Source organism: Macaca nemestrina, chromosome 2 (genome assembly GCF_043159975.1).
Source record: "Macaca nemestrina isolate mMacNem1 chromosome 2, mMacNem.hap1, whole genome shotgun sequence".
Lineage (NCBI taxonomy): Eukaryota > Metazoa > Chordata > Mammalia > Primates > Cercopithecidae > Macaca > Macaca nemestrina.
In genome coordinates this window covers 105,621,187-105,633,091 of record NC_092126.1, presented here as the reverse complement: position 1 = coordinate 105,633,091, position 11,905 = coordinate 105,621,187, and the positions used below count along the sequence as shown (strand labels likewise).

The 11,905-nt window shown below is 47.8% G+C and overlaps 1 protein-coding gene across 2 annotated transcripts; it reads left to right on the top strand.

Moving 5' to 3' along the window:
* Positions 1-3,811: 3,811 nt before the first annotated feature.
* On the top strand, positions 3,812-11,624 carry LOC105480266 (cholecystokinin). 2 transcript variants are annotated; one of them, XM_011738859.2, is made up of 5 exons: positions 3,812-3,932; positions 4,179-4,344; positions 4,705-4,915; positions 5,956-6,171; positions 11,219-11,624. In XM_011738859.2, exons 4-5 carry the CDS (start codon positions 5,958-5,960, stop codon positions 11,350-11,352), a joined length of 348 nt encoding a protein of 115 aa, XP_011737161.1. In that variant the 5' UTR covers positions 3,812-3,932; positions 4,179-4,344; positions 4,705-4,915; positions 5,956-5,957; the 3' UTR covers positions 11,353-11,624. The 2 variants fall into 2 exon arrangements, with proteins under 2 accessions (XP_011737161.1, XP_011737165.1); XM_011738863.2 differs by lacking the exons at positions 3,812-3,932; positions 4,179-4,344; positions 4,705-4,915 and adding an exon at positions 4,950-5,094.
* Positions 11,625-11,905: the final 281 nt, after the last annotated feature.

The window sequence follows — 11,905 nt, the reverse complement described above, 5'->3', positions numbered from 1 at the left end:
CCGCCTCTTGGGTTCACACCATTCTCCTGCTTCAGTCTACCGAGTAGCTGGGACTACAGGCACCTACCACCATGCCTGGCTAATTTTTTTGTATTTTTAGTAGAGACAGGATTTCACCGTGTTAGCCAGGATAGTATCGATCTCCTGACCTCATGATCTGCCCACCTCGGCCTCCCAAAGTGCTGGGATTACAGGCGTGAGCCACCGCCCCTGGCCTGCTGTGTATTTTTTAAATTGTCTGTCTCCTCCACTAGAATGGAAGCATCACAAGCACAGGGATTTTGTCTGTCTTGCTCACCACTGAATCCCAACAGTGCCTGAAAGACAGTTGGCGTCTTTGTTAGGGCTATACTGAAATTAGACAGACTTGAGCACATGTCATTTATTTGGGAGAGGAGGAAGAGATGAGAAGAATAAGATGAAGAAGGAGGAAAAACCAACTAAAGAGATGTTATCGACTGGGCTCGGTGGCTCACGCTTGTAATCCCAACACTTTGGGAGACTGAGGAGGGAGGATCACTTGAGCCTAGGAATTTGAGATCAGCCTAGGCAACATGGTGAGAACCTGTCTCTACAAAAAATTAAAATATTAGCAGAGTATGGTGGTGTGCACCTGTGTTCCCAGCTACTTGGGAGGCTGAGGTGGGAAGATTGTTTAAGCCAGGAGGCTGGGTTTGTGCCACTGCACTCCAGCCTGGGTGACACAGTAAAACCCCATCTAAGGATAGGGAGGGAGGGAGAGAGAGAGAGAGAGAGAGAGAGAGAGAGAGAGAGAGAGAGAGAGAAAGAGAACTGTTATCAAGTTCACCGCTACAGGCAAAGGACCGTTGAGAAGTTTTTAGATGCTTCCAGAAGGGTTCATACAGAGAGACTGGGGTTCCCATTCCCCACTGGCTGAAGATTGTCTTTCGGGGAGATAACACCCATACTTACAGGCTGAACCTCTGCAGGGGCTGAACTTTGAAGGAGATAAGCAGAGAAGGGTGCTTTGAAAGCTTGAAGTGGGAATGCTGTCTGCTGAAAACTGCCCAGCCTGGCTAGGCTGCAGCCGGTGCCAGAGGGAGAATGTGGAACTGTGGTGAGGAGCACCAAAGTCATCTGCCTCAGGAGACATCAAGCCCATTTTTTTTAAGTGAACAAATGGATTATCTTTAATGTGGATATGCATCTGGATTACAGGAATAGTGTGGGCTCCAGGCCTAACTTGCTTGGGAACGATAGTCAGAATAATTAGTACCCGTTGACCCTGTAAGAAGGAAAAATCATGACCATGGCCAAGGAGTTCAGATCCCTTATGTCTTTTTATTTTCCTAGCAGCTCTTCTATCACACATTCCTGCTCAGAATTTCCACACCTGAGAGGCAAGCAGCTACGACTGCTTTATTTTACAATAAAGAAGCAAGCAGCTCTCTTTATCATAAATTAGAAAGGCCCACTGCACAAGCCCTTCTTCAGCTTCTGATGATCCTTGTCACCTCTGGCTCTGCACTGGCATTTCCATGCTGGCCTCTTGGCCCACTTGTCTGGTTCTGTACCAGCTCCTTTTCCTCCACCCACTCCTTCACGCTGTCACTCCTCAGGGGTCTGTCTAGAGGCACCCTGCCACCTATTGCTAGCTGCCTTCATCAATTCTCCCTATAACTCCCAGGCCGGCAGCCACCACCCATGTGCAAGACTCTGGGTTCACCCCTCCAGTGTCTCTCTGCTCAGGACAAAGGCTCCCAAACTCCTCCTGGACTGTCAATGCACAAACGATCAACCAATCCCATACTGGACTCATGTCCCCACGGCCACACTCCAAGCCTGCTTTTCCTTCTGAATTCCCTGTCTTGGGTAATACTCCACCACCCACCCTTGTCTCCCAGCCTGGAAACTCAAGGACAGCCTCAGTCACCAAGTCTGGTTCCCTCTACCAGTTTCCTGAGCAGCAAGAGGTTGGTCCCTGGGAGGCTGGAATCTTTCTTATTTTCTCTACTTTTGTTTTCTGAATGTTCTCTGGTGAACACTTATGACTTGCACAATGTTTATTATGTTTCCTAATAAGTAATAGGTTTCATAATGGCTTATTATCCTAAACATGAATCTACCTTGATTGCTCCTGCTTGTGCATCCCCGAGGCCCTCCTAACCAGCCTTCCCCTTCCAGTCCATCTGCCTTTTGGGCAGTTTCCATATCACCACCTAGCTCGCCTGACCAAAACATTTCTCCAAGATTTCCTCCTACCATCTCCACTCCATAGTCCCCAAATATCAGAATTGTTGGGAGGTGTTTGTCCACTTGTTTGCTTCTGCTCCCCTATTGTATTGTCAGCTCTTGTTCATACTGAATCCCTGGGGCCCAACACAAAGTAAGTGTTGAATAAACATGAATTACATGGACCAAGGGCCGGGAGTTGAGTAACTGATATAAGGTAGGGAATTTCTATAGAAATGGTCTCAAAGTGTGCTTGGTGGACCAGCATTTTCAGTATGGCCAGGGAACTTGTTAGAAATGTGGATTCTTGGTGGGGCGCAGTGGCTCACACCTATAATCCCAGCATTTTGGGAGGCTGAGGTGGGTGGATCACCTGAGGTCAGAAGTTCGAGACCAACCTGGCCACTGGGGAGGCTGAGGCAGGAGAATCTTTTGAACCCAGGAGGCAGAGGTTGCAGTGAGCCGAGATGACGCCACTGTACTCCAGCCTGGGTGACAGAATGAGACTCTGTCTGAACGAAGGAAGGAAAAGAAAGAAAGAAAGAAAGAAAGAAAGAAAGAAAGAAAGAAAGAAAGAAAGAAAGAGAGAGAGAGAAAGAAAGAGAAAGAAAGAAAGAAAGAAAGAAAGAAAGAAAGAAAGAAAGAAAGAAAGAAAGAAAGGAAGGAAGGAAGGAAGGAAGGAAGGAAGGAAGGAAGGAAGGAAGAAGAAAGAAAGAGAAAGAAAGAGAGAGAGAGGAAAAGAGGGAAAGAGGGATAGAGGAAAAGAGGGAAAGAGAGAGAGGAAGGGAGGGAAGGAGGGAGGGAGGGAGGAAAGGAGGAAGGAAGGAAGGAAGGAAGGAAGGAAGGAAGGAAGGAAGGAAGGAAGGAAGGAAGGAAGGAAAGAAGGAACGAATTCAGATTATTGGGCCCTTCCTCAAGCCCGCTGAATTAGAAGTTCTGGGGATATTTTGATAACAAGGTTATGTTTTCAAATATGTCTTGCCACAGTCACAAATAAGACTAGTTTTCCCAACTGAACTACGAAAACCTTAGCAGGCTCGTGGGGAAACCACTGGAAATCATTTAATCAGCTCTTTCAAACATATTGCCCATAAGTTGCAGAAACGCAGCTGCCTCTCAGGATTAGAAGGTGGAGCAGCAACCGGAGGTGTCTCCGGGCCGCCCCCCGCCCCACCTTCCCTACCCCCGCCTCACCCACTCGACCCCCACACTGTCATCGCCACAGTCCCTCCATTCCAGAGGGAATTCCAGAGCGGAATACGGATTCCAATTTTAAAATAAGCGCTTCTAAATCTTTCTCCTTCCCTCTAAGACGAATGAGGGAAAGAAAGGGAGAGGAGTTGAGGTCCCAAGGTTCAGGGATGCCTGGTGATCTCCAGGTCCCAGGCTGGGCTGCCTCGGTGCACGGAGAGGGCGAGGGGAGCATTGTGGAGCCTTGGCAAGCGCTGCTCTTCCTCGATCCTCCTCGGTTTGCGGTCTGTGAAATGGAGTTCGCAGTGCCTTTGCGGGGACGTCGCGAACTCAAGCACCAGCAAGCCGATTCGAACTCAAAGGGCTTCAGGGTGTAGACGACCACCGCTCACTGAGGGACTACGGGTCGGCCGGCTCCGGAGCCAGGAGAGTAACCGCGCGCAGGGAAAGGCGCACTGCAGCCTTGGTGCCTCCCTTCCCTCCACCGGACGGGTGAGTGACGACGGGCGAGGTCCTCATCTCCAGGCTGCGCAGCTGAGTTCTGGCAGGTACGGTCCTAGGGGTGTGAGTGTGTGGGCCCTCCGGAAAGGTGGGAGGGGCGAATGCCGTGGTCTACCCAAGCTTGCAGGGGTGCGGTGGGCAAGTTCCCCAGGACCCTCGCTGGCGCCGCTTGTCGGCAGCTGGGAACAGTGGGCGCCGCGGGTGGCGGTAAATTGGCCAGGGAAGGAAACACATCGCTTTCCCAAGCCGGATTCCTCTGAGCAAAGCCAGATGGTGTCATCCCCATTTTACAGCTGCGTAAAGAAAGGCCCAGAACACCAACAGCCAGCTGTGGCCGGAGCCCTTTCACTGACCCGGAACACTAGCTCTCAGAAACCTGGAGAACTGCGAGGGCTTTTAATGCGGCTGAGAAGAAAGTAAAGACCCCGACTCCTCTCTCCTTCGAAAGAGCCCACACAAGTATGAAGACCAGCGCCTCGGACGCTCCGGGGTAGGGGGGCCCACGCCCCATCCCTCTCAGAATCGCGCCTTACTGACGCTCAGTCCCGCCCAGTGTCCACCCCCCACCCCCGCCCCAGTTTCCTTTCTGGACCCTCCGGTCCCCAAAGCGAACTAAGCTAGCGGCAGCTTCTCCATCCCAGGGAAGACTCCAAACTCCTAGGTTTCCCACCTTGGAGAGCACTGCTCTGGAATGCGCAGGGGAGCGGCAGCTGGAAAAGGTTGGAAGGAAGCTTCTCCGACCCAGAGGGGGGCAGACACCGGGCCCAGCCAGGGAGGGGTTAAATCCGCCCCACTGGACCACCTCCCCCTCTCCCCCAGGAGCCACTTCAACCGGTTGTCGTCCCAGTGGCCACCCTCTGAGCACGTGTTGCTGCCAGTCTGCGTCAGCGCTGGGTAAATACATGACTGGGCGACGCCGCCGGGCGGGGCTATTTAAGAGGCAGCCGCCCTCTGGTCCTCCCTAAACTTGGCTCAGCTGCCGGGCTGCTCCGGTTGGAAACGCCAAGCCAGCTGCGTTCTAATCCAAAAGGTAGGTCCCTCGGTTCGTCAGCGGGGGATCCAAGTGTCGTGTGTCTTTGAAGAATGCTGTCGTCAGCTTTGTGCCCATTTCCATTTTGCTTTTCTATTTTCTGTGTCTTTCCTCCGAGAGCTCGAAAGACATTTCTTGAAGTCAGAAACAACGGTTCCGGGTCTAAAAGTGAGGTCTGGGTAGGTAGAGCTGCTTTAGAGGCTTTCACGCGCCGGCATACCCATTCGCTAAGATTCGCATGCAGATTGAGATTTGCTAGCTGTTACACAGCGGTGCTGGGGACGTTGCAATATTTTCTAATAAAATACCAGAGGGTTTTAAGATTCAAATTCATTTTCTAAATACTGCAGAAAATTTCGAGGCTTTACGGATAGAAATGTGAGGGTGTTTTATCCACTAGCGATCTAAAATGCACGGGGCTTTGGAAGCCTGAGTGCTGGGCACATATTTCTGATTTTAAAACCTGCCTATGTTTTGCGTAGTGGCTTATTGCCATTTCCCACCTACACTTTGAGAAAACTTTATAAATACGGCTTTATTTATTGCTCCTACATTTTAAACTGTGCTTCTCTTTTTCGTCATTTACTGTATTTCCATATTGAAAGCTTGTTAGCTATCTGGAAAGGTGCTTTCCCTAGGGTTCTCATTTCTCCCACGGAGTCTTCCCTTTAGGATATTTTTTTCACACTATTTTTAATCTCGTGGGGTTTTATTTTTCTTCTTTCAGTTAGAAGAGAGGCACTCTGCAAACACTTCCTCAAACTTTAGGGAAGCAGAAAACATTCCTTCTGCTCAACACGGCAAAAAACAGGGTCTCTGTCTGCCCCTCGGCACTGGGTGTGGAGTTCCCAAAGACCAGCCGTGTGCGCCCGGGGGCGCGCGCCATGGCACTCGGCTTGAGCCCTCCTGCTTGTGGCGGCCTGGGGAGTCTGGAGCACCTGTGTTTGTCCTAAGCCGGTTTCTGGGTGCCCTGCCCGCCGCAGGAGCTCTCGGATGCCCAGCCTTTCCGTTAACGCCCCCTCCTCCTTTGCTCCCTACAGCCATGAACAGCGGCGTGCGCCTGTGCGTACTGATGGCGGTACTGGCGGCTGGCGCCCTGACGCAGCCGGTGCCTCCCGCAGAGCCCGCGGGCTCCGGGCTGCAGCGGGCAGAGGAGGCGCCCCGTAGGCAGCTGAGGGCAGTGCAGAGAACGGACGGGGAGTCCCGAGCGCACCTGGGCGCGCTGCTGGCAAGATACATCCAGCAGGCCAGGAAAGGTAAGAATGCTGCCTCCCCATCCCTCACTTCTGCCCTTGTTCCCAGGCTCTGGATGCTGACCCTCTTCTCTAGCGCCGGCCTAATGAAGATGACCTCTCTCGGTAGGAAACAAGCAACATGGTTTCTGGCCGTCCTTTGTAGCAATCTGAGAAGGGGTATGGAGGACTTAATTTATAAGTAAGGGGACCCTTCTTGAAAAGCTTTCTTTGAACTAATTTTTAGCAATGTTGCTGATTAAGTTCAACACCATTTTACCAAGCCATTAAAAGATAATTATTGAACCCTAGGAAAGGGTTCCTAGATACACTAAATACCCTCTACTAAAAACGCAAAGAACCTGGGAGCCACCCAGATACCAACCCTTGGAAATCCTCTAGCAGGAAGGCGTCAATGCTGAGAATGCCTGAGATCTGGCTACAACAGTTTAAGAAAGCAGTGACAATGTGTCCATCTCCACCAAACCATGTAACAGAAGGAAAGAATCAGCAGCAGTTTTGTGTTCTCCTTGCAATGACTTACACATGATTACCCAACAAGAGAGGTATTTGTTTTTACTTTACTGTCGCAGAGATGGTCACAGTTATAGCAAGAGCTGAGCAAGTCATTTTTCTCAGCATCAAAGTCTTTCTCCAGGAATAAGGTGATTCAGCCCCTCACTAGCTGAGTGGCATCCAGGCAGTCCTGACCTGAGGCTAGCTTTCCCCTAAGCTCCTTCCAATTCTTTGTGTGATTCAGAGGGAGGCCCATTCATCTCTTGTGACCCATAGGAATCATGCTTTGGATTGCGGCAGCTTTTTTCTGCCAACTTTATCCCCAGTGGCACTAATAATGAACACTGGCTGTGGAGGAGTGTGCTGAACAGTACAAACACAGCTGGACATTAAAATAATTCAGCAGGCCAGGAGCAGTGGCTCACGCTTGTAATCCCAGCACTTTGGGAGGCCGAGGCAGGTGGATCACATGAGGTCAGGAGTTCGAGACCAGCCTGATCAACATGATGAAACCCCATCTCTACTAAAAATACAAAATTAGCTGGTTATGATGGCACATGTTTGCAATCCCAGCTACATGGGAGGCTGAGGCGGGAGAGTAGCTTGAACCTGGGAGGTGGAGGTTGCAGTGAGCCGAGATTGCACCATTGCACTTTTACCCAACAGGTGTTCCAGGGCCTGGATTTGAACCTTAACCCCTGGCTTGACCAGAAAGGGATAAGATGAAGAGCTTTGGCTCTGCAGAGTTCTCCTGTGGGCTCACATGAAGGGAAGACTGGAACTCTTTGACCCAGAGGCTTCAGAAGGAAAGAACAAATCAGTGATTTGTTGTATTTCTTCCTGTCTTTGGGAAATTGCCCCACCCACTACCTTCTGTTTTGCTTTCCTACTAATTAAATTGAAGAAGATAGAAATACTTATCACATGGAGAGAGAAAGTCTGAAAGCTTTTGAGTTCCTGCTGATTTTCTGCCTGAAAATAATTTAGTGTCTGTCCCCAGATACAGGCTGAATTTCAGCCAGACAAGTCTGAAATATCCTAGGCTTTTCATTGATCTGTGGATCTGGAACTTCCCTCCCCCAATTTGGGAAAGACCCTGTTTTTCTTCTATGTAGGCTGAGGATATCTGCAAAAAGGCCTGAAATGTGCTGAATTGACTCTTGGTTCCAAAATTGTTCTAGGAAAAAAAAAAAAAAAAAAAAAAACTCATTACCACATTATTTCCTAGAACCAATACTAGACAATGGCTCTTAAAGCATAAACCTTAGCTGGAAAGTTTTTCTAGTCCTTCTTCTCAGCCCCCCTCTCCCTTTGCCTTCAGCCAATTGTGCCAAACAAACCCAGGAGAAAATAGCAATCACTTGGAAATTTAGATGCCAACACCTAGGATCAACGCTAGCTAAAAAACAACCAAACTCTTCTATGTGACAAACATGAACTAGGAATAAATACTCACACTATAGAAACTGCACGGTTTCTTTGAATATTTTACATATTTCGAAATCATATCAGATTTTTGCTCCACTATAGTATATATTATGCTTAAATGTTCTAAACAAGACAATGCATTCTTTGAGCAGTGCTTAAGAGTTTATCATTAGGAAATATCTGCAGCACTTCCAATGGCCCAAGAAGAAACAATTCTATTGGAGGGCAGTGGGTAAAGATACCTAGAGGCATTTAGTGGACACCTCCCCCATGCCCAGCAAAGCTTCAATGCTACATCTATATTGTCTCTCTCAGTACAACAGCCCTGCACAGTAAGTATTATTATACCCATTTTGCCAGCGTGGAAGCTGGGGCTCTAGAAGCCTGAGTAACCTACATGTTGTTCCGTATCTACGCAACAGCAGGGCTGAGACTCTATCTAGTCCTGCTCCTCCCAGGAGGGCCTGGAAGCCATTCAGCTTCCTAGCTGTACTACCTAATCCACATTTTAAAGTTTAAAAGAGCTAAACCCTTCAGTTGTAGCAAGAGCCCAGAATGTCACTGTTTTCTCAGCACCAAAGCCTTTCTCCACGAATAAGGTGATTCAGCAGCTCAGTAGCTGAGTAACATGCAGACAATCCTGTCCTGAGGCTCGCTTTCCCCTGAGCCCCTTCAAATTCTTTGTGTGATTCAGAGGGAGGCCCGTCCATCTCTTGTGGCCCGTAGGAATTAGACTTTGATCAATTCCATACATCAGATGTAAGCCTCTACTCTATGTCAGCACTGGGAAAGTGAGTGAGGACCCTGGTAAATACACATGACATTAGGACAGAACTGTAGGTGGAACAGGGAAGTCAGGGTGTGTGATAAATGCAGCTTCCACAACTGAACATGGTGCCCCCACCGTTAACTGAGGCTGCTTGCTCGTATTGAAGCTGTCACTTCGCTTCCATTAGATGGAAATTTGGGTGTGCCCAGGCCTTAGTGGGCACTCATCATCACAGCAGGCAGGAGGATGGGTCATGTTTCCACGTGACTGTGTACAGGTAACTGGGTCTATAGGTTTTCCTGAATTCAAAGACTAATATTTCACCTGAACAATGAACAATTAAATAGCAGGGGCTATTTTTCTTCTACATAGGCTGAGGATATCTGCAAAAAGGCTTGAAATGTGCTGAATTGACTCTTGGTTCCAAAACAGGGAAGGGTTGCGGTTGGGGAGAGAAAGAGTGGGGACGTTGTTCTGTGTTGTTTCTGTTTTTAATTAAACTTGCTTAATTTTATTACCCTGGGTAACTGCCTTTGCATTTTCATTTATCAATAAATAAGCCATAGTCTGACTCTACTCAGCCTATGGGCAGGAGCTGGCAAGGGCAGCTTCATGCAGAAGGGATATAGACCAGCCTCACAGGAGGTGGGGACACAGTGGCCCCCAACACAGTGGGAACCATTGAGTGGTCCCCCACTCCTCTACCCTTGAATTGGTCTGGGCTTTGTTCACTGAGGTCCCTGAAGAGCCTTTCTTAAGACTGAGCTTGCACAGGAGAAGGTGTCCTACTGATTTCGTACTCCAGGAGGCTACTGTCTATGAACTTTGAGCTAGGACTATGTCCCATGCCTCCAAATAAACTGCCTCTTCATGTCCCTACTCACTCAGTGTGAGCTCTACAAAAGGATCACACTGTTCCTGAAGACTTAACTTCCATCCCAATGCGACCATTTCAGGTTCAGTTACTGCATTTTGGTCAAAATGGCTGATTGAAATCACCTTTGTTATCACCTCTCTCCCGCCCTTCTTTGAGTATTACTGAGGTGCCAAGATTTTAATCTGACAGTCTTTTTCTGAATATCATTTTTAATTGATATTGATTTATCATTGAAAATAAAATGATCATCAATTCAAAACACTTACTGATAAATGAAAAACACTTTCTGAATGTAACTTTCAAATTCATATTTTTAAAAGAGTATTTATATAGCAAAGGGGCTTTATTTATTTTTTTCTTTATTATACTTTAAGTTCTGGGATACATGTGCAGAACATGCAGGTTTGTTACATAAGTATTCCTGTGCCATGGTGGTTTGCTGCACCCATCAACCCGTCATCTACATTAGGTATTTCTCCTAATGCTATCCCTCCCCTAACCCCCTGCCCCCGAATAGGGCCTGGTGTGTGATGTTCCCCTCCCTGCGTCCATGTATTCCCATTGTTCAACTTCCACTTATGCGTGAGAACATGTGGTGTTTGGTTTTCTGTTCCTGTGTTAGTTTGCTGAGAATGATGGTTTCCAACTTCATCCACGTCACTGCAAAGGACATGAATGCATTCTTTTTATGGCTGCATAGTACTCTGTGGTGTAAATCGCCACATTTTCTTTATCCGGTCTATCATTGATGGGCATTTGGATTGGTTCCAAGTCTTTGCTATTGTGAATAGTGCTGCAGTAAACATATGTGTGCATGTGTCTTTATAGGAGAATGGTTTATAATCCTTTGGGTATATACCCAGTAATGGGAAGGCTGGGTCAAATGGTATTTCTGGTTCTATATCCTTGAGGAATTGCCACACTGTCTTCCACAATGGTTGAACTAACTTACATTCCCACCAACGATTTTATTTTTTTAACCATTCCAACATCAAGATATTATAATTGTGCTACCTTAACAACAAGAGCTCTCCAGGAGTCAGGAATGTTGATGGATATTAAGGGATGAATTTAGGAATAAATAAGTACTGGAAAAATATTTGGTTGGTTTCTGCTGAGGCCATGTACAAAAGGAAAACACCCACCTACCAAAAGAAAGCAAAAGGTAGGGAGACTAAGGAAAATCTAGGCAAGTCCCCAGCCTGCAAGGCTGGAGAAAATGAATCCACCTAAATACTTGCAGAACGCAAAGCACACCCCTAACTTGTAAATATTGTCCTCTCTCCAGTTACACAGACATTGGTCCTTCTCCTCTCTTAGATTTTGGTCTATCAATTCCACTACTTTGACAGCTCTTTGATACCTTTAAGGTGGTGTCTATTATATTGTGTCTGGCTTTTTCCATTGCTATCCTTCACAAATTGAACTAGAGATGCTTTTAGATGTAATGTCCCTGTTTCCTTCCTCCCTGTCCTTTGTAGCTCCTTCTGGACGAATGTCCATCATTAAGAACCTGCAGAACCTGGACCCCAGCCACAGGATAAGTGACCGGGACTACATGGGCTGGATGGATTTTGGCCGTCGCAGTGCCGAGGAGTATGAGTACCCCTCCTAGAGGACCTAGCCTCCATCGGCCCAACGAGAAGCAACCTCCCAACCCAGAGGAGGCAGAATAAGAAAACAATCACACCATATCTCATTGTCTGTGGAGTTTGACATTGTATGTATCTATTTATTAAGTTCTCAATGTGAAAAATGTGTCTGTAAAAATTGTCCAGTGCAACCACACACCTCACCAGAATTGTACAAATGGAAGACAAAATGTTTTCCTCATCTGTGACTCCTGGTCTGAAAATGTTGTTATGCGATTAAAGTGATTTCATTCTGCCCTGTCATTCCCTGCGTCTACTGAGGGCAAAGGGCTCCATTTGATCCTTAGAACATGCAAGGAGGGAAGCCTGATAGATGCTATACCAGGACAAATCCTTGTAGTAGATGTCCCCAGAAAGGGCTTGGGAAATGCAGCTCAGGCCTGAAGCTAACTTTGCTACAGGCCAGCTGGACAGTGAAAGGGTCATCTGTGGGCAACTCCAGAGCCCAGCCCTGGCCACCCTGATCCCCAATCTTATTTGCCAATCCTACTCCCACCAGGGTTTCCTTGGGGTTCT

Coding starts and splice junctions, on each gene's coding strand:
- LOC105480266 (XM_011738859.2), top strand. CDS start 5,958: ATGAACAGCGGCGTGCGCCTGTGCGTACTGATGGCGGTACTGGCGGCT. Junction 6,172..11,218: donor CATCCAGCAGGCCAGGAAAG/GTAAGAATGCTG, acceptor TGTCCTTTGTAG/CTCCTTCTGGACGAATGTCC.